This window comes from Equus przewalskii, chromosome 4 (genome assembly GCF_037783145.1).
Source record: "Equus przewalskii isolate Varuska chromosome 4, EquPr2, whole genome shotgun sequence".
NCBI classification, from domain to species: Eukaryota; Metazoa; Chordata; class Mammalia; order Perissodactyla; family Equidae; genus Equus; species Equus przewalskii.
The window spans coordinates 27,883,718-27,903,844 of NC_091834.1; the positions used below are offsets into that span (position 1 = coordinate 27,883,718).

Here is a 20,127-nt window from a genome sequence, read left to right on the forward strand (position 1 = left end):
TAGATGATGCAACTTGGAAAGGAATTTCTGGCTACTGGTTCTAAAAACATGATGTGGCATAAATAACCCCAAATGCTGCAAGTTAATGAGATGAATGGACTTTTTCCTCCTTAAGAAAGTTGATTTATGAATTTCCAAGGAAAGAGAACTGAATCCTTTTCTAACTTAAAAAAACAACCAAAAACAGTGCTCGTCTAGAATTGTATGTTTACATTTAGGCTGGACATATTATGAAAGTTGATTTTAATTGGCAAAAACTTAGAAAACACTCCTCAGACAGCATTTAACGGTTTAGCAAATATTTATTTCTTTTTCATCTAAGTTCAACCAAATAGAAATTGCGTATAAAGGTACAGACAAATTATGCAATGCATAGCAGCAGATCCATGTGACAATCAAAGAGACATGTCAATGGTCTTTGCAGCTTGTCACTAGATGATAATAAGTCTCATGGTTTACAATAAATGAAAAGAAATAACATGGCACATGCTGTTACAGACCTAGGCAAGCAAATAAAAGGACGCCATACAGACAAGAATGCCCCAATATAGTACTCTAGCTTTTAACTAAGCCATTTAAACACACACAGAACACACTGAATTTATAATGAAAGCCAAAATACAATGCTATCTTTCCAAGAAAAATAAAATAAACATACCAGTTTAAATACACTAGAATCAAAAGAGTGTGGAAAATTTATTATTTATATCTGATTCAAGTGCAACAGTTGTTGGCCTGAAAAATGAACACTGCTTTGGAAAAGGTAACTCAATGTGATACTCTGCTGTAAGGAAAAGAACGACTCCTTATTATCACCATAACTGTACCATTTTCTCCAGGGAATGTCAAATATCTATACAATGCTAAGTAATTTTCTTACTGTATCTGTCAGGCTAAAGACAACTCATTTTTTTTTTAAAGATTTTATTTTTTCCTTTTTCTCCCCAAAGCCCCCCAGTACATAGTTGTATATTCTTCGTTGTGGGTCCTTCTAGTTGTGGCATGTGGGACACCGCCTCAGCGTGGTTTGACGAGCAGTGCCATGTTCGCGCCCAGGATTCGAACCAACGAAACACTGGGCTGCCTGCAGCGGAGCGTGCGAACTTAACCACTTGGCCACGGGGCCGGCCCCAAGACAACTCATTTTTAAGGACAACATCTGCTGTGTTTGTTTCATGCTTAACATATTCAAAATGATTTACTGTATTTTACAAATTTTACAAATGTTCATAATCACTACAAAGATTTACAAACCGTACAACCTATAGCAAATATTAAAGACTCCATAAAAGCATCCTAAGTAGTTAACTAATTTTGGGAATGAAAAGCTCTAAAATATATATGGAATTGCCACTTATTAAACAGGCAAAGACTTTCTACTCCCTTTTTCTAGAGCTCTTCTTAGTTTTATTTCTATTTTTAATCCCTGTTTCTCCAAGTTGATAGCTCTGTACTGAAATATTCAGTAATTAAACACAGAAAGAAAGAATTAGCGATGTAGAATGTTAGACATGGAAGAGACCTCGCAAATCATCAAGTAAAACCCCTTCAAGTTGTAATCCTCCTTGCTAACAAATCTGCATCTCTAGGTCAATGGATGCTGTGGTACTGAAAGAGGAGGTGTACACTGTTCTATGTCGATGCTCATTTTATTTACAGGTCCTCTTCCTTAACAAAGAATAACAGAAGAAGTCTGAGATGACCCTATATGGAGGTGCCCCTTTGAAACTAGGATGGGTGGTTATGATTCTTTCTCAGCTGGGTGTTTCTAGAGGGCATGACTTCTCTTCATCAAGTTGATGTCTGGGGTAAATGTAAGGTCAGGGCAGACTCTTAATTCCTCCAAGTCTTGCAGGTGGCTAAGTACGTGCTCTTCTTGAGTTCAAGAAAAAAGGAATAAATCTGATGAATTCATCTGTGATTTTCCAAGCCTGGGCATTTCTCAAAGGAGATTCTGAATTTGAATTCTAATGCCAGACAGAATAAAGGACTGGAAATGTTTTATCTTGGTATGTTTCAGATTCTCAAGAAGAAAAGAACAACGTGTGTTGTTGGTCTTTTGAGAAGGCAATGGAGATTTATCTTAAAGCCTGTCATGACGTGAGGGTGTGTGTGTATGTGTGCATGAATGTGTACCTCCACACATGTATGGGGGGAGAAAAGGGGAGAAAGAGACTGAAAAAATGAAAAAGTATGTAAATTTGAAATCTAGCACTCCGCCTAAATAGTGGCCTTGAGTCCTCAAAATTTTCTTATCAGTCTTCTTTCAAATCAGCATTTTTTTAAAAGCCTTTTTCTTTTCTGGTTAATAGTCATCTCATTTTAGTCAAGTGGCTTGTAGGTTCACTTAATTCCTAAGATACATCATAGAAAAGTTATTTTCCTCAGTCTTATCTCTTCAGTTACTAAATATTTTAGTTCACAAGTGACACATTGTTATTATTAACTAGCTTGTATGTGTCATTGAGATTAAAGCAATAACTACTTATGCTTTACTTTTTAAAAAAAATCAAATACACAAGAAAATTCTGCTTTCCCTTCTCTTGTGGTAACGGAAGAATATTTTCAACAAATTGTGCTTTATTGATTTATCTGTTCACTTTGAATATTCCAGACATGAATTTTGCTAAGGACACTGTGATCTGTAGCTATGGTTCTATTTCTCCATATTGGGCAGGTTTTTACTGAAATACATGCTATGTTCAGTTAATATTGGTGGGCAGTAACGACCTCTGGTGGATTCTTAGGTAAACAGCAACTGGGAATTTCAGAGAATGTTAATTTTCAACACATTTGTGTCCTTTTGACCCTTTGGAGCAAGGCAGCTTACCCAATGAACTTTTTAAGCTTTCTTAAAACTTTTATGTATTTGTCAATTTTCTAATGAAATTGCAAGCCATTACAAGTTATCAACACTTTAATTTTTTAAATTATATAGCCTATAAGCTAACTTTGAAAATGGAAATGAATATTTAAAATTAACATTTAAATAAATATTAATAATTGTTTTCTTGTGTAATTCACTTTCTTTTAATTTTTATTTAAATAAAAATCTCAACAAAATTTCATCTTTTAGAAAAGTAATTGCTAAATAAAATAGGAGAAAGGAAAGACTTCAAGAAATAAGCCTTCTCAAAAATAAAAACTTCTGATAGTATTTATAAAAGTAAAAGTGCTCTGAACATCTCGACAATTAAGTGAACTAATGAAACGATTTTCTTATTTGTTAATATAAAATAGGAAAATTTGATATCTGAAAGCAAAATGCATTAATATTTTTTTAATAGTAAAATATTATGTTCTGGAACATCTTTTAGATTTCAGGGATGTTTATTTAGAAGGCATAAAATTTAAGTTTTAATGGCGCTTCAGTATTGTAATATCTTTGTTTTTGGTTGGGAGGTAATAAATTTATTCATAAACATCTCCATCTTAAAGCATATCATAAGTATTAACACAGTTTTATTTCAGTTAGTTTTTTCTGAAAGTGAGCTAGACGTATTTACTAAGAAATCTACTAGACAATCTGTAGAGTAAAAACAATATGAGAATATACTTTTTCTACCACAAGAGGGCAGCAAAAATTTTTTCAATTAAAGTTCTAACTGTAACTCTACCTGTCTTGACGTCCTTTGATAACTTTCTGAGAAGTTACCTAAATTTCATTCTTTCCTCACTGGAGTGAAATTGAAAGGATATTTTCTCATCTTGAAACATAACTATTGTGAATTTAGTTTAACAAATGTTTTATGAAGGTGACCATAATTTTTCCTTCATGGTTTACAATAATTACAATACACCTGCTTCATAAAACTCATGGCTTAGACAACACTAATACAATAATTCTCAAAAGGAACAGAGAGTTCACATAAGGATATTAAAGTATCTGGTATTCTGTATATTTCACATGGTGGTGGCAAGGTAAAATTCAGAAAGATTAAAACATTTATTTTTATTTTTTCGTGATTATTAACATCTCTAATTTTTCATCAATATTCTAATAATCTTAAGCCTTCCAAGGGTAAAACAATAATTGCCATGGAAAAGCAGCCAAGTACTCAAAACTATAACTATCATCACTTTTATCAATACTATGTGAAATTTATCAATATAATGTGAAACCATTGAACTTGTTTAAAAATTAATTTTATGTGATATTTAACCTGTCAAATGAGTATGCAGAATAATTTATCATAACACTTTTACAGTAATTTCTGTATTACAGAAATCTCTTTTAAGTAATGCAAAGAAGTTGGTTTCTCTTTTTTTTTTATAGGTTCTAAATAGAAATTCTTCAGAAGCCAGTAGAGAGTTTCACCCCCTCAGGAGTCCAGCGTGTGCCTGGGCAGGCGGTAGTGCTCGGCTTTGGGACGAAGCTTCTTTTCCTGTGTGTTGGCATACTTCCACTTGGAAGGTGACATTTTAAGCTTTTTCCTCTTCTTCTCTGTGCACCATACTTTTTCACAGTATTCTTCCACTCTCTGGAAGTTGCTGTAACCAATCAGCTGCAAGAATTCCTTGTACCATGGTTTTACTCCCTGAGGGATGCTGCTCTGGGCAGGACAGGGCATCTTGTGAGGCCCATCCTCTTCATAGTCTTTGTGAAACATTTCCTCCACCCTCTCCTCTTCTACTACCTCCAGGGTGACTTTACGGACCGTGTGGACAAAACTATGCTCTACTGTCTGGCAAAAATAGGTCCCAGCATCCATTTTGCGCACCCTTAGGAAGAGTAAACCGAGGTCCATCTTAACCACTCTGTCATCTGTCTTCACCTGTAAGAACAAGAAAATTAATGGCACTGGAGTACTAGCCAGGAGAAAAGAACACCAGGCTGTAATCCTTTCCACTATCTATCATGAGTTTTTTCATTTTTGTTATCACATGATGAAATCCTGAAAGACTATATACATATATGTAAAGAGAGAGAGAGAGAGAAGCTAAGTAATTAAATCAGTTGTGTGTATGTATGTGTATGTGTGTGTGTGTGTTGTGAACTTCTCTTTTTTGACAAAGAGAATAAATGCTATGCCTCACATTAGTTCAGGGGTTCTGATGCCTTCCAGATCATAGTGACAACATTTCTACAAGGACCTCTGTTTAGAGAGCTGGGCCCCCTTCACTTTATCTTCTTACAAAAACATCTATCCACTCATTAATTCAGTGAGCATTCCTTACATTTCTACAAGGCTGTCCATTTAACAGAGATGAAAAAATAAAATCCAGATTCTGCTCTGAAGGACCTCGCAGTCTAGTAAATATTACATTAGCATATAACTTCAGTACTCAAATATCTCCTTTTTTACGTTTGTGATATAATAAATTTTGCACATTACTTTTATAAATAAATAATTACAATTCAGGGTAAGAAGAGCACAATAAAGCTTTTAGTAAATAGCTCACGTCTTATCATCAATAGTTGCACTAGTGAGTATAAGATCTGACTTTAGACAAAGCTAAATTCAAACACAGGCACCACTGTCTGCTAATTGTGCGCACTAGGTGGATGTTTTCTGCCTTAGTTTTCTTCGTAAAAATGAAGATAATAATCTTAATGTAACTTGAAGGATCGCTGTGAAGTTTAAATAACACAGGTGAGCATACTTTGTACAGTGCTATCAACACTTACCTCTACCTTTCCCACATACTTTCTCTGGCTGTAAACAAACTGATAGAGGTTTTCCTATGGCCCAGGATCATACGATACTGATATAAAGGTGATTCACACTATGCTGGCTGACTTCCCCTTTGAGAATACAAAACAAAAGCAATATTCACCTTTGTCGATATAAAAGGGGTGTAGAGGCAACAACCACAACCACTTTGACAGTAATGGCCATCAGCGACAGGCATGTTTTTGTCCCAGTGGTGGGTCCTGGCAAGGCCAACTGGACTCAGTTCTTTCAAGCCTTGATCAGTTCGGGCATGTCCGAAGTTGCAATGTGATTATGTATGTGTAATGCCTCATGTGTGGTCTTTTATATAATTTGTGGATAATGTGGCAAAAGGGTATTGGTGGTGTAGTAAAGAGATTGTACCCCTAATAGGAATGTTAATGTTAAACTATGAGGCTCCCATAGACATTTTTTTTCCTGTCATGTAAGGTAAATTAATTACTCAGCAGCTTCAGAATACCATAGTTAGGCAATAAAGGGGCTCCATATGTCTTTTATTGGGGCTTCCCTGGACTCCACAGGACTATGCTCTGGTAGGCAGAATGCTATAGCCGGTAACTCAAGTTCTCCAGTGAGGAAACAGGAAGAGCCCTCAAACCAAAACCCTCTTCACTACATAGAAACAATCTGTTATCTATGGTTTTGCTGAGAATATATATTTAGCACCTGCCACAGCCAACTAAGTCTTAAAGGACTTTGCTCGCTCTGCTCGTTTTCACCAGGCCTCTGGGCAGTCTTCTCTTCTACCACTAGCTTTTTCCCTAAGTTTACCATCTATGGCAACCCAGCTGTGACCACATCATGCCTTGGGCGATACTGACTCTGAAGCACAGTCTCTGTTGTTTTCAAACCTGTGGCTGCATTTGACAGAGATGGCCCCTCCTCCTTAAACATCTTTTTTATTTTTCTGTGCAGAACATGACATTTTACTGTCCTAGCTCTCTTCTTGGTCTCTTCTGTAGATTTCTCATTCCCTCTAAGGGAAAATCCTCCATTCTTCCCTGATCTCATGTTTTATTTGCATCCCTTTGATAACTCTTCTATTTTCTCATTTCAGCCAGCTTCCCTATGATGGTGCACTTAAACAAAGATAACCCATTGTTTTCTGTTTCATATTAATTGCAAAACACTGACCAACACTTATATGATCCCTCATCATCGAAAATTCAGTGTCTTCCCACTCCAGCTGCACCTTGCACCTCCCCCATTTACTAACTTCCCTATTGCAGACAATTACATCATATTTTACATCATATTTGTCCATTTTACATCAGATTTTTCTAGTCCCCCATCCTCAACTGTTGGTCATTTATACCTTCCTCTCATTATTATGTCCTCATGTCCAATACATCACAAACTCCCATCAGCATTTCTTCATTGATGACCATCAGAAACATCCTTCCATTTCATTATTTTTGGCACAGAGTTAGACTCTCATAGTTCATGACCGATTCTTTGACCTTATCTCATGGCAGACTGCCCATCTTCCTTCTTCTCTTCTTGCTTTCACACCCAGCTTGATTCTCTTTCAGGACCTGTCTCTGCCTAGAGGAACTTCCCTATGACTGGTTCCTTCTCATCCGGAAAGGCTGAACTAAACGTCATCTCTTCAAACAGGCCTCCCTCACACCCCGGTGAAAGTGTCATCCTTCCCTTATTCCTGTCACTTTACCTGTTAACGTTTATACACCTGAGCACGCAACATTACCTGTATATATAGAACAACAGTCCTTCAATGAATTTTCTTTTGACTGATATCATTCCCCTTCATTTCAATAAATGGGTACTATTTCACTCTTCTTCAAATTTCACTTCTTTTTGTCACACTCCTGATTGAGAACTTATTCAGACTCTATCGCTTGCTGGAGCAGGTGAGAATTGCTCAGTTAACCAGATCTTGCCTTTCTAAATCTATAACCCAAAACAGCTGAATGTAGTGCTTCTTACTAGAGTTGGTGGAATAGGTACAATTCTGGAAATCAATGAGTGTTCTATAGGGATTTCTTAGATTATTGTGCTTATTTTCACGATAATCAATATAAATTAATAAACTCTATTTGGGATCACGTGGAAGATCAGCCTCACTCTTAGTATTTGTTTATCACAGATTCTGAACCATTTTCAAAATTTAATAGTTTTCAGCTGCTGAGAAGAACACAGATGGATTTAATATGTTAATGATATGTTCCAGCCAAGTGAAAACCAAACAGCACCCTTGTAGTAACAAACAAAACAAGTTTTGAAGTCACTTGCATAGCGTTGGGGGGACTGAATCATCACACGGCACAGTGCCGTATGCAGATGTTTTATGCACACATATACATACACATATGTGGTAGTCTATGTCCCATATTACATTCATAGGGATATCTCATTTCAGTGAAAAACATCATCACATTAAATAAACATTTAAATGATGCACAGATGTTTATATTTTATTTGTAAATTAATTTTGGTTCTATATTTGAATAAAAGTTGCAAGCATAAAGAATGTATTTCTTATTTCATTCTTGTGAATATTTAACCAATATTTTAACAAAAGTCATGGTAGCAGCCCACGACAATGTTTTACTTTTCAGGGCAGGCGGTGGGAGCAACCTATACAACACTAGGGTCAGATCTCCCTGTCCATAACTCCTCTGCTTGAGAGCTCCCTGTAGTGCCACCTTATCTCACACTTCCAAGTCTTATCTGGTCTTATTCTTTATTCCTTTCCCTTAGTGAGCTACTTTCTACTGTCCATCAATTCATTTTTAAAAATTTCCTTCCAGGCTTAAACTTTCATTTCTTAAATGAATACTTTCTTTACAGCCCATAAAGATGTTTTGTTTCTTGTTGTAACTCAACAGCATTCACATTTGTAGCACAGAAGCTGGATATTTATAGTCCTCTTCAAATAATTTTTCCATGCAAATCTCATCTCTTTAACCATATTATTAGTTTCATAAGGGCAATGGTCTATCTCTTTGCATTCTGAATATTCTGTAATGAGTACAGTGCTCAAAATACAGTGAAAAATGAGAACATATCACTTTGTTCAGAGTGTACAAGCATGCAAGGCAATGGCATATACGGATAAGGATATATCCCTAAGTTAGCCACTTCTTCCAGTACTGATTTGGACAGGGAGGAAGCAAGCATACTTTCAGGAGCAGCGATTAATGACAGGGGGCTATGCTTCACAGATACACAGGAAAAGCAGTTATAGGGCACAGGACATTTCCTTCACCTGAAAAGAATCTGCATACAAGCATCCTCATTGAATATGATGCTCGGTTCTCTCTCTACTATATCTCCTGTGAGAGTGAATGATAGATGAGAAAATCTGAAAGTCATCTAGCCTAGTTTCTGGCATATAGCAAGTTTATGGAAGTGTTTTAAAATAGTAGTAGGGGCCAGCCCAGTGGCGCAGCGGTTAAGTTCGCACATTCTGCTTCTCAGCGGCCTGGGGTTCGCCGGTTCGGATCTCGCGTGTGGACATGGCACCGCTCAGCACGCCATGCTGTGGCCGGCGTCCCACACATAAAGTAGAGGAAGATGGGCACCGATGTTAGCTCAGGGCCAGGATTCCTCAGCAAAAAGAGGAAGACTGGCAGTAGTTAGCTCAGGGTTAATCTTCCTCAAAAAAAAAAAAAAAAAAGAAGTAAATACAAATCCTGACCACTGAATTAGGAGTGTTTTTTTTTCCTTTTTTTCAAATCTGATATAAAAAGCAGATATTTCTTTCATAATCAGAAACCCAAGTTTGAGAAATGCTGCTTGTGTATATATAAACGTCCAGACTGGTTCAAAGATGCAGAAGCACGACATTTACAATGAGAATTGTCCTACATTGTTTACTTGCATGTTAGAGATAGTGCCTGTATCAGAATTTGGTCTCCCCTCCTGGTTACAGTGAATCATAAATTCAGGAATTAAAGATGTTTTAACTCTCAAGTTGGACAGCCACATACTATGTAAGTTATTAAATCACCTTGAAAGTTAAATGTATTTTCCACAAACTATGAATACCTAAAAATAAAAAATGACTTAGAAATTTGTATTTGAAACCCTTCCACGATTTCATCTTTCGACTTTAGTTAACATGGGTGCTTTCAACATAAAATCTTGATTACAGAATTGTTTTTATCCAGTTGTGCTTCTTCTATGTCTGCAGACCAGATTTCCCTGGTTAAGAAGATAGTACTCAATACAGCATTTTATCAAATATTCTTATAGCCAATCTACAAAAATACAGAATTTCTTACTAAAAGTGATTTTAATATTCTTAGCTATAAAGATTGATTCAATATGTTTCATAATGTCAAATAAAAAAAAGTAATTGAACAAAGAACCCTGCACATCTGGTAGCTGGTCAGGAAGAAGCAGTGATTTCCATGTGTATCAACCATATTGATTCTACACTTTTCATAGGAGAAAGACAGATAGAGGCCTTCAATTGGTTTAGTTCAGAAGATATTTAACTATGAAATCAATTTTAGTCAAGAAGTAAAGACCAACAATTTATATATTTGTTTGTTTATCTGGCCTGCCTTCAATACAGAAAAAAATTCAATTGACTTACAGAAAATATATCATATATGACAGCATAAAAATAAAAATGTTATTTTATTAAAAACACCTTCCAATGTGAACCTCTATATGATAGAGATGATTATTCAACAGCGAAAAGGTGAATTACTTAGTAGCTCATTTAGGGAAACCTATCATACTATATAGAGAATAAAAAACGTTTATTTACACTTCAAATTAATTAAATATCTAAATGTGGGAAACTTATTTCTAATAAAGAAGATACTGAAAAGAAAGTTATCATAAATAAGAACTCAAAACCAGACTGTAAAAAAAGTTATATTCAAAATTATTAACTATATCAAAGAAGAAATTCGGAACATTTATATTCAAGAACAAATTAATGTAGAGAAGATACAAAGAACTCTTGAAAGCCAACAGAAAGAAATAAAAGAGAAAAATGGAAAATGTAAGTAGGCAATTCAGAGAAGGAGAAACCCAAATGTTTAAAAAGTATGCAAGCTAATGTTCAACCTTACTGGTAACTATAGAAATGCACATTTAAACAAGACGCCAACTATATCCAGAAAAAAGGCAAAAATTAGAAAATACAAATATTGGAGAGGATGTGGGGAAATGGGAATCCACATGAACTGCTTTGGTAGTGCAGATGGTGCAGAAATTCTGGAAAGCAAGCTAGCAATAATTACAGAAATGAAGGATGTTGACAGATAATAATGCAGAAATGCACTCAGATCTTTAAGGGGTTATTTGCAGGGATGAACATTAAAGATGCAGTAGTGGGAATTAATGACACCCTTGGTCCACTCTTAGGGGAATGAATCAGTTAAAAGCAATGAATGCAAACTATGGGATATTAAGTAGCAGTTAGGAAACATGAAATAGAGACACACACAGCAGCAGTGACAAACCATAAAACATAGTGTTGGGTTTTTAAAAGTAAGAAGCAGAATAAGGTCTATTAAACAATACATTTACTTTTACAAATCAGGCATGCTCAAAATGTCATATACCTGTCCAATATACAAATGTAGTATTGGATTGATGCCAATCATTACTATAGATGCATACGGGGAAGCAAGGACGAAAGTTAAGAAAGGTGGTCCAGGAAAAATAAAGTCAAACAAGAGAGGAGATTTGTCTGGACTCATCATGACAATGTACCATAAACTAAATAGTATGATTAACTAAATTACGCATCTGAAGCCAAAAACAAGAACCAAAAAGATAAAGAATTCTCCAGTTGTTTGTAATCATTACTCTGGTTTGGCAACCAATAAACTAAGTTTGTTTGTAAGATCTGTTAATGCTCTTGTATACCATAATCATATGATTTTAGAAATACTGCTCAAAAATAAACAGCAATTTAAGGATAACGTTTTACTGAAAATTTCAATAGGTAAGAATATCAGGATGATCAGGATGAAAGGAAAATAAGAGGACAGAGAATGGAAGATAATGTTTGAGCACAAAAATGCATACCACAAGGCCCTGAGCAATAACTATAATTATAGTACAAATTCAATGCTAAATTTCCTAGTGACCAAAGGAAAGAGGAAAGTATGACAAATTCTAGGACCCAAATGTCCCTAAAACATATTTTTAAAACTATTCAACATGCTCGACATGAGCAATATTTTATGTATCTAGAGATTGCCTCCTATCTCTAGGATAAATGTAAGTGATACTTAAGTACTCATTGTTGCTATATTATTCTTACCTTTATTATCTCCACAAATTTAATTATGACCTTTTTGCTGATGTCTCTCACACATCTCTTGCCATTCCAAATCTTTCCTTGGGCTTTATACTCCTGAATATGAATATACCAGAGGGACAGATCCATCTGAATGCTTTACAGGAGCCTCAAATTCAACATGGCCAAAAATGAACTCAACATCTTTCTCCCAAGTCTGCTTTTCCCCATCATATTCTTTGAATCATGTTACTGCACCATCAACCACATTGACACCCAAACAAGGAAGCATTTTTTATTGCTTCTCTTTTACCTCAAATATCAAGTGAACTCAGCGTTAGTTCATAAAAATCAAAATCTGTCTTCTCCCTTCCTACTACCACTGTTTAGTTTTGGTCAAATATCTTTCATTAACTATTGAAACACCTTCTTAACTGGTCGTCTTGACATCTTGTTTTTCCTTCAAGTCCGTATGCAAGTTTCCAGAGTAATTTGTCTAAACAGTTTGTCTAAGGTGTTCTCATTGGCTTATAGATAAAGTAAAATGGTTCCTTGGTCTGTTTATTCATTTTTCATCCTCATTTCCAGCCACAGTTCTACACATACCACGTTGTTTCTCATCTCCATCCCATAGGCTTATACCATTCTCTCTGCTAGTTAACTTCTACTCATCCATTAGGACATAGCCCAAGTGTCACCTCTACCATAAATCTTTTCCTGATTGTCCATCATGACCCCTGATTTTCTATCATACCTGACCTCTTGATTAAGACAGTTTTCTTTTCCTCTGGTTTCAACAGAACTTGTACTGAACACAATATATCATAATTATCTGTTTACATTCTTGTACTCACTACAAGACTATAGCTTCAAAAGGGCTAAGGCTATGACCTGTTCATTAGCTATTAAAGTAGGTTCCAAGTGAATACCTATTGAGTTCAAAACACTAATTGCAGATACCTCAACAAAGATGAGAGTAGCTGGTTGAAAAAGTTTTCCATCTTAGAAGTTACGTAGCCTTCACAATTCTCAATAATACAGGAGAATGTGAATCACATTACTATTGTGAGTATGAGGCAATCACTTGCACATCATTTGGCCTTGGAGGTATAGGGCACATTAAGAGTTAATGTTGTGTCACTGAACATGAAGATTTATGTCCCTATCACCTCAATGATTACTTACTTCCACCATTCTGCCCCCACCCCGCAACATACTATATTCTTAATACAATAACCAAAGAGACCTTTTTAAAACCAAATTTTGATTACGTCAGGTTCTGTTGAACACTACCCAATGGCTCTCTATTTAATTCAGAGCAAAGATCAAAGCCTTTCATAAGAGCCTACAAATCCCTGCACGGGCTGTTTTGTTTTAGATTGTGAATACATCAATACGTATATTGCTGTCTCTACAGAAACCAAGTATTATCTGATTATGACATAACTTATAATGCAGAGAGTAAATTCAAAACTTCATGTATCAGTAAATATATCAGTTAGGGAAATCTGAATGTAGTTCAAAATAGGTACTAAAAATTTGGGGAAAGGAAAAATAGATTACACGAACAATATGAGAAAGAAGCTTATAATTGAACATTGATGGATGCAGCATGTCAAATGATTTGGTAAAGATTTCCAAAGGAGACAGATTATGGTGAATTCCAAATTAGAAACAGACCACACTAAGTGAGAGAAACCATTGATGAAAGAATTACTTCTTTGTCTTCTGAAGCCATTCAAGTGGAGGAACTATAGAATATTTCTAGGCCTTCTCCTGCCAAGTGAGTTATGATGGAATTTAAAAAAGCATTTCACCTCAGATTTGGGGGATGGAAAATACTTTAGTACTAAATCAACAGTTTATTTGAGTGCAATGTGCTATAAGATTTTTGGACTCTTGTTTATTCTTAGGAAGTCATGAAAATTTAGGAGAATTTTCCTTTCCTGATTGCCTTTCTATATTATCTCCAATAGCATTTGTAAAGTTGAGGTGCCTTCCTCTCTAACAGCTGTCCCAGGAACCTGGGAGTTACAAATTTAATCATCTCCCAAAATGTACTGTATGATTTCAGATAAAAAACATATTGGATTTTTAATTTTACCACAGTATAGAAAAAAAAGCATAAAGAGTCAACATGCTTTACATTTGTCATCCAACGACAAATGTTTGGTCTCCATCACCAAAATGAGGCAGAGACCTGATTGACTCACTCTCTTTCCACTACGCATCTATTAGCTCTTTCCTGTGTCCTAAGGTAAGTCTCTAGAATTTCTTTCCCTTATTCAATTCATTACCTTCTCCTTACCAAGGACCATTTCTCCAATATTCACTAAGATCTATCTCCTTTTAATATAACCAAATTTTCTTCTACTTCTATTTTTATAATTCTACTTTTGTGAAAATTGAGTTCAAAGCCCACATCAACATCAACCATGCTTTATCTGCCTTCCCTAACTGTTTCATGCCCTTGACCTCTTCCTGTACATAATTAGCTCTCTAGATTCACATTGTTTTACCCCCTAACTGCCTCCACACTATTCTGTGTGTGCTTTAAATGCCATCTATCCTTCTATCTATAAGAGCAGTCCAATTCATCCCTCTGTCATTATTAGATGATTATAGAAATATGATCTCCACCACTAAACATGCTTCAAAGGACAAAATTGCTGATGCCTTTCTTTTGTTCCCAGTGGACAACAGTGGATCCCAACGTTGATGTCCCATATATGATTTAATAGCTTTATCAACAACAGGTTTAATGTTGCTGCTGCTGCTGTTGTTTTAATTCTATTATGTACATGTCTAAGATATATGTGTTAGTGGTGTTTAAGTTTGCTATTTTTCTAGAACACTGCCTTGGGTGATACAATATAAGACTATCATTTTGACAACATGACACTAAAATCATGATGCTATAAGTACCTCCTTAATAAAAATCCAATTTCTAGGATCCAAATTATAATATATATAACAAAAACATATATATGTAATCTATTTATATATGTATATAAATATAGATGTATCTAAAAATCTATGTGTATAAGTATTTTAAAATCTTTATAGGCATATAAATTACACATAATAAATAAACCCACCTTTTAAATGACATGTATAGCACAACAGAGTGTTTCATTTTTAAGCACCCAAATAAATCATTATCTCTTTAATAATTGCACACTTTATTCAAGATGCCATGATGTGAATGTGAAGCTATGAATTACCTCCTCTTTCCTTGTGTCATGTCCTTTCTGTACAGACCACATAACTTTTGCTTGTAAAGATCGTGGGGTGCATTCCAACAAAGTACTGTTGTTCTCTATGCCATAGGCCAATCGCTCTTCAGTCTTATCCAAAGCATCCCCTACAACATAAATGTTAACATCAGCCTAGAGACTTTGATTTTACTTGTAAATAATATTTTTAAGAAGATTCTTTATTCAGATCCCTGCAGCAAGTAAATAACTTTTATTACTTATTGCTAGTCATTTAAAGGAGTTATTTAGAGAGACTGACATACCAAAATCTAGGCATTAAAAAGGAACAGCAGGCTATAGGGTGGAACAGAAGGAAGTAACTGGGAATTTGGTTCCAAAGGATGAGACAAGACAGTAAGCAGGTGCATCAATGTTATAAATTCATGGGAAATTATTGGCAACATCCATTGATAAAGCAGGCAAGAGAAGGTGAGCACCAAACAATCAAGCATGGCATAGGATCAAGTTCATCATTAAAAATAAAAATAGAAAGCAGAAACCAAGATGATATGGCTCTACGTAAACATCTTAACAAGGGATTACACTCATCCAGATATTGGGCTCCTTCAGTAAGAAAAGAGTACGAAACTGAACTAAGGACTTTGTGACCCAGAGCTTCTTGATTATGATCTGTATCCTGGCCCAGAAAGGCTGTGACTAGACTTGAACTTAAATTTGCATACAGGCAAGTACACCTAACTGCAATGGGGAATAGAAGCAAGCGAATTTTTTCCTTGTTGTTGTAATCAACATCAAATTCAATAGCAAGATCTCGGGATTTTTTTCCCTGTGCCTGATCCGTCCTCACCTTCAAAACTGACCCCTAAGTTTCCCTAAGATTAAGATCCTGCCTTTCTCTAGCCAATATTCTTGCAGGCTTATGTCCTGCAACAAATCCTGAGTAAGCCTGGGGTCTAGCAAACTGCAATCTTTGGATCTGTGTATAAGCACTGATGGTCTCCCAATCATGGTGCCCCTTCCCCCTGTTACTTCCTAGTGAAACTGGTGACACTAATCACAGCCTATTCACCAGCCAACATCATAGTGTGAAGAGTCAGGACAGTGTTTGTCTGTCTTTTCTGACTTCCTTGCATTTGCCTAAAGCTGAAATTTCTTTTCATCCTTTACCCATCAGACCACCTACCACCCTTCCTCAGAAACCCACATCTGCACCTCAAATCCCAGCTCTAGGCTCATTCCACTCCAGTGAAAGAATCAAAAGTTTTTCGCTTTATTCCATCCCAAAGCTCAGTAGGTGACTTGATATAATTAGTTCGCTCTTTACAAAATTACCATAAGTTATATAACATGGTGAACATATTCCCAGGGTAGAGATGGAGAGATAAGTCCTGCAATTCATGTGTCACCAGCGACTTAAAGTATGCAACATTCTTGTTCTAGGATTCCCATTTTGAGGTCTAGTAGTAAAGTTTGGTGGTGGCAAATAAACCATTTTCCTAATTAAGTAAAGTTTATATGTCAAATGCACAAAATTTTAACTACATGGAAAAGAACGTAATACTTTCAGTAACATTCTAGTATGTATAACAATCACAGAGAAAACAGGACGCTTTTCAAGAAGTTTGCACTTTATCTTCAATGCACACTCTGAGTAATCTCCAGCAATCAATTTTCTATGGATTACCAACAAACTGCTGTCCAAAGCACTGCTGGGCCGCATCTCCATGTCGGACATCTTGTCTGCGGAACCGCCTGGAAGAAAGCAAATGCCCTTAGGGATGTTCAGATTTCAATTTTCCAGACTTTAAAATAAAGCCAACTGCATTAAAGATTCAAGTAGTATTCTATTACTGAAAACCTGCTCAGTCATATGAAACAAGGATGAAATCCAAGTTTCATAGTTTCCTGTATTTCCATTGAATGTCATTCAATGGATAAGATCTATATAAAACTCTTCTTTAAATGTTCACGTAAGTTTGAGTTCTGGATCCTGAAACAATAATTTAAGAAGGTTCTCTCCACATTTTGTTAAAAGTTTAGCTCAACAAGAAGTCTTCTTATTTGAAATGAGTGTTTTGGGTGGTAAGGGATGTGTACAAATAAAGACAGGGATTTGAGGCAGACTATTTATTTGAGGAAAAAATGCATAAAACTCATATATGTAATAAATTGCATGTTAAAAAAGGTATTTGAATCCAAATATTTTGTTCTATAGCAATCGTGATCAATTAGACAAACATAGTTGCTAATAAAAAGAGATAAGCCAACATATTCAACTTACTCTTATTCAGATATAATATTCAGAAATTATATGCCTCTATTGAATGTGATGGTGTGTTATACATATTTAAGAGGATGTCTTCCACATAGTGAAACTCAAGGAATATTAGATCTTTCATCAATTTGTCTATTAGAATTAGGATCACTTCTAGCATATTTTCATATTTTATAGATTATTTAGATACATAATTGAAAAATAACACTCCTTATTCATGGAAAAAGAATTCCAGAATATACATCATGTTTTAAATTTGTATATATCTTTCTGAGGAATTAAACAATGGAAATTATTATTAGTACTGGAATTCTAAAATCAAGATCTTTGGCATATTAGTTCAGATTAGAGATAAAAATAAAGATAAAAAATACATAAAGGCAGAAAATACCACTTGCTTCTCTAAATCGTGGCATTTCTTCAAGATTGAGGCAAAGCAGAAGTTTTACCCTCGAGGAGAATGGTGAGGCTTCCAAAGTGACAAGGAGATGCTTTAACCATATGCAACGATAAAACTTGGAAAAGGGAACCAGATTCAAATCCCAGCGTAAAACTCACATGCTGTATAGTCTTAAACACATCTCTTCCTTTTCCTGATTCTTTGTGCTCTCCTTTGTAAGATGAAGTTGGTCTAACTGACACGTAAACTCTATTCCAGTCTCGATTTTTCGTTGCTGTTGTTCTAAGTGCTCCTCACTGTCTCCAAATAATGATAATGGAACACTATTCCAATAGATGGAGTGCTTTCTCACGTATGAGTTCAGATATTAGTTAACAACTCAATATTTAAACAACAATTCTTTAAGAATTTCCTTATATTGAAAGTAAGGGCAGATGAACATTTTCGATCAATTTTTAGGATTATGAACTATGTGCAAAAGCATGTTTTTTTAATAGAGATTGCTGATTAGAAAACCTTATTTATGTTCACCACCTGAAAACTAAAGAACATGATGTAATGTACACAGAATTCAAAATATGATGTACATCTGAAAGTAATTAAAAAAAAAAAACCTGGGGAAAAAAAGAAAAATCATAGAAAAAGAAAGATTAAAAATATTTGTATGTAAAAAAAATAAATAAAAGCAATAAAATGTAATGTTTCAGAATAAATAAATAAATAAATAAATAAATAAATACAACCTTACTTAAAGATCTGGTATTTTACAAAGTTAAGATTGAAACTTAACTTTGATGATTCTACTGAGCTAAACTGAAAATAGAATTTGACAAAAAAGTAAATAGCAAAGGTAAAAAGTTTTATGCTTCCCGATTATTTAATACTAGAATGAAGAGCTATTATACAACCTCCAGCAGCTTTAGATGAGAAGTAAACTGCTGGTGTTGACTCCTCACTTCATTAAGTACTGCATTGGTATTGGGAATCCAACGTCTGCTGAGCAATACTGAATAACAAAGCAGTGGGAAATCAAGGAAATGGGAACTAGTGTCTACTTTACAGAAATGTTATTATACAAATGATGTGAGAATAAAGGGAAGTGCAATCAGGTAATTCTAGATAAGTAAAGTGAATAATAAGCATGCAAAAATTTTGTTTAAAATCATTGGAAACGTGCATTTAAAAAGAAAGTTATCATATCCTCCAGCAAGGTTTCAGTTCATTTTATGCTATCCTAACATAGCTGTCCTCTATTTCAGCATTTAAAAAAGAATGTAAATGCTCAGGAGTTTGAGAAAGGTTAATAAGCAAAATTGCCTTTTATTCTCAAAGTCATATATTTTTCTTATATCTCTTGCCTCTTAGAAACTCTTTAAGAGAACACTGGACATAGACAAAATATAACAGCAAGGGGAGGAAAAGACCTAGCTCCATAAATTATAGAGTATTTTGGAAGACTATTTTAAGCAAGTGGTTAGGGTTGTGAATTAATGGTTTTCTTCTGTTGACTCATGTTCACTCTGTGAACTGAAAAGTATTTATTTTAATGACCAGTTTTCAATTTCTGCTGCTAGTCAGGTCTGAAGCAAAGCAATCTGCCACAAAAGCAAACTATTTTCCCTTCACGTGCTGGAACTTATCCAAAAAGTTTTCCTCCAGGGATGAGTGATGGTTCAAAAGAATCTGACACCACTGACAGATCTCCATGACCTGTGCTGAACTGAACTAATCCGTTGATGAACACACCTCCTGACTCCAGCGTTTCATTCCTCCCTGTCTACGATTTTGCCCATTCATTTAACCTTTTCTAAATAACTGTTTTGGTCACCCCTTTTAAATATACTACAAAGCTTGTGGTTGTACACTCTTACAAGATGAAACATGCCAAGAAATATTCAGCTATGGAAACTGCTCAGCTAAAATTCATCACCACTATTGCACACCTAATAAAAAACCTTGTTATTTGTACGTATTTGATGCAAGGCTTGTAAACATTTTTATTGTTGCCAATAACAATAAAATAATTTTATTATTTTGGGTAAAATTACCTTTCCACTCTCAGATCCTGCTACTTCACTCCTAACATATGGAATGACATGGTTTTCCCTGAACATTCTGTGTCTTTGTACAAACAATTAATTCCCTTTAACTAAAATCTCCTTCTATCTCTGTCTTCAGGATGGAGCCCAAAGGCTGGGTTATTTTAAGAGTTAAATAATGTTCTATGTGTATTGCACTTAGTCCAGTACCTCATAAGTGAGTGCTCAGTAGAGCTTTCTCCCTCTCTTACTCACAATTCCATTCTCCACCTTAGTTTCTGCTTCCCTATA

The 20,127-nt window shown here is 35.2% G+C and overlaps 1 protein-coding gene across 2 annotated transcripts in view; it reads right to left on the bottom strand.

Moving 5' to 3' along the window:
* Positions 1 to 282: 282 nt before the first annotated feature.
* The window catches only part of SEMA3E (semaphorin 3E), a 254,984-nt gene continuing 235,139 nt past the window's right edge, over positions 283 to 20,127 (bottom strand). The window contains exons 15-17 of one of the 2 annotated variants that reach the window (XM_070617313.1): positions 16,807 to 16,874; positions 15,129 to 15,268; positions 283 to 4,775 (exon numbers count right to left, since the gene is read on the bottom strand). In XM_070617313.1, coding sequence (XP_070473414.1) covers positions 4,323 to 4,775; positions 15,129 to 15,268; positions 16,807 to 16,874 — 661 coding nt within the window. In that variant the 3' untranslated portion in view covers positions 283 to 4,322. Of the gene's footprint in view, positions 4,776 to 11,898; positions 12,022 to 15,128; positions 15,269 to 16,806; positions 16,875 to 20,127 lie in introns of those variants that run through there. The other variant, XM_070617314.1, reaches the window with a different exon arrangement.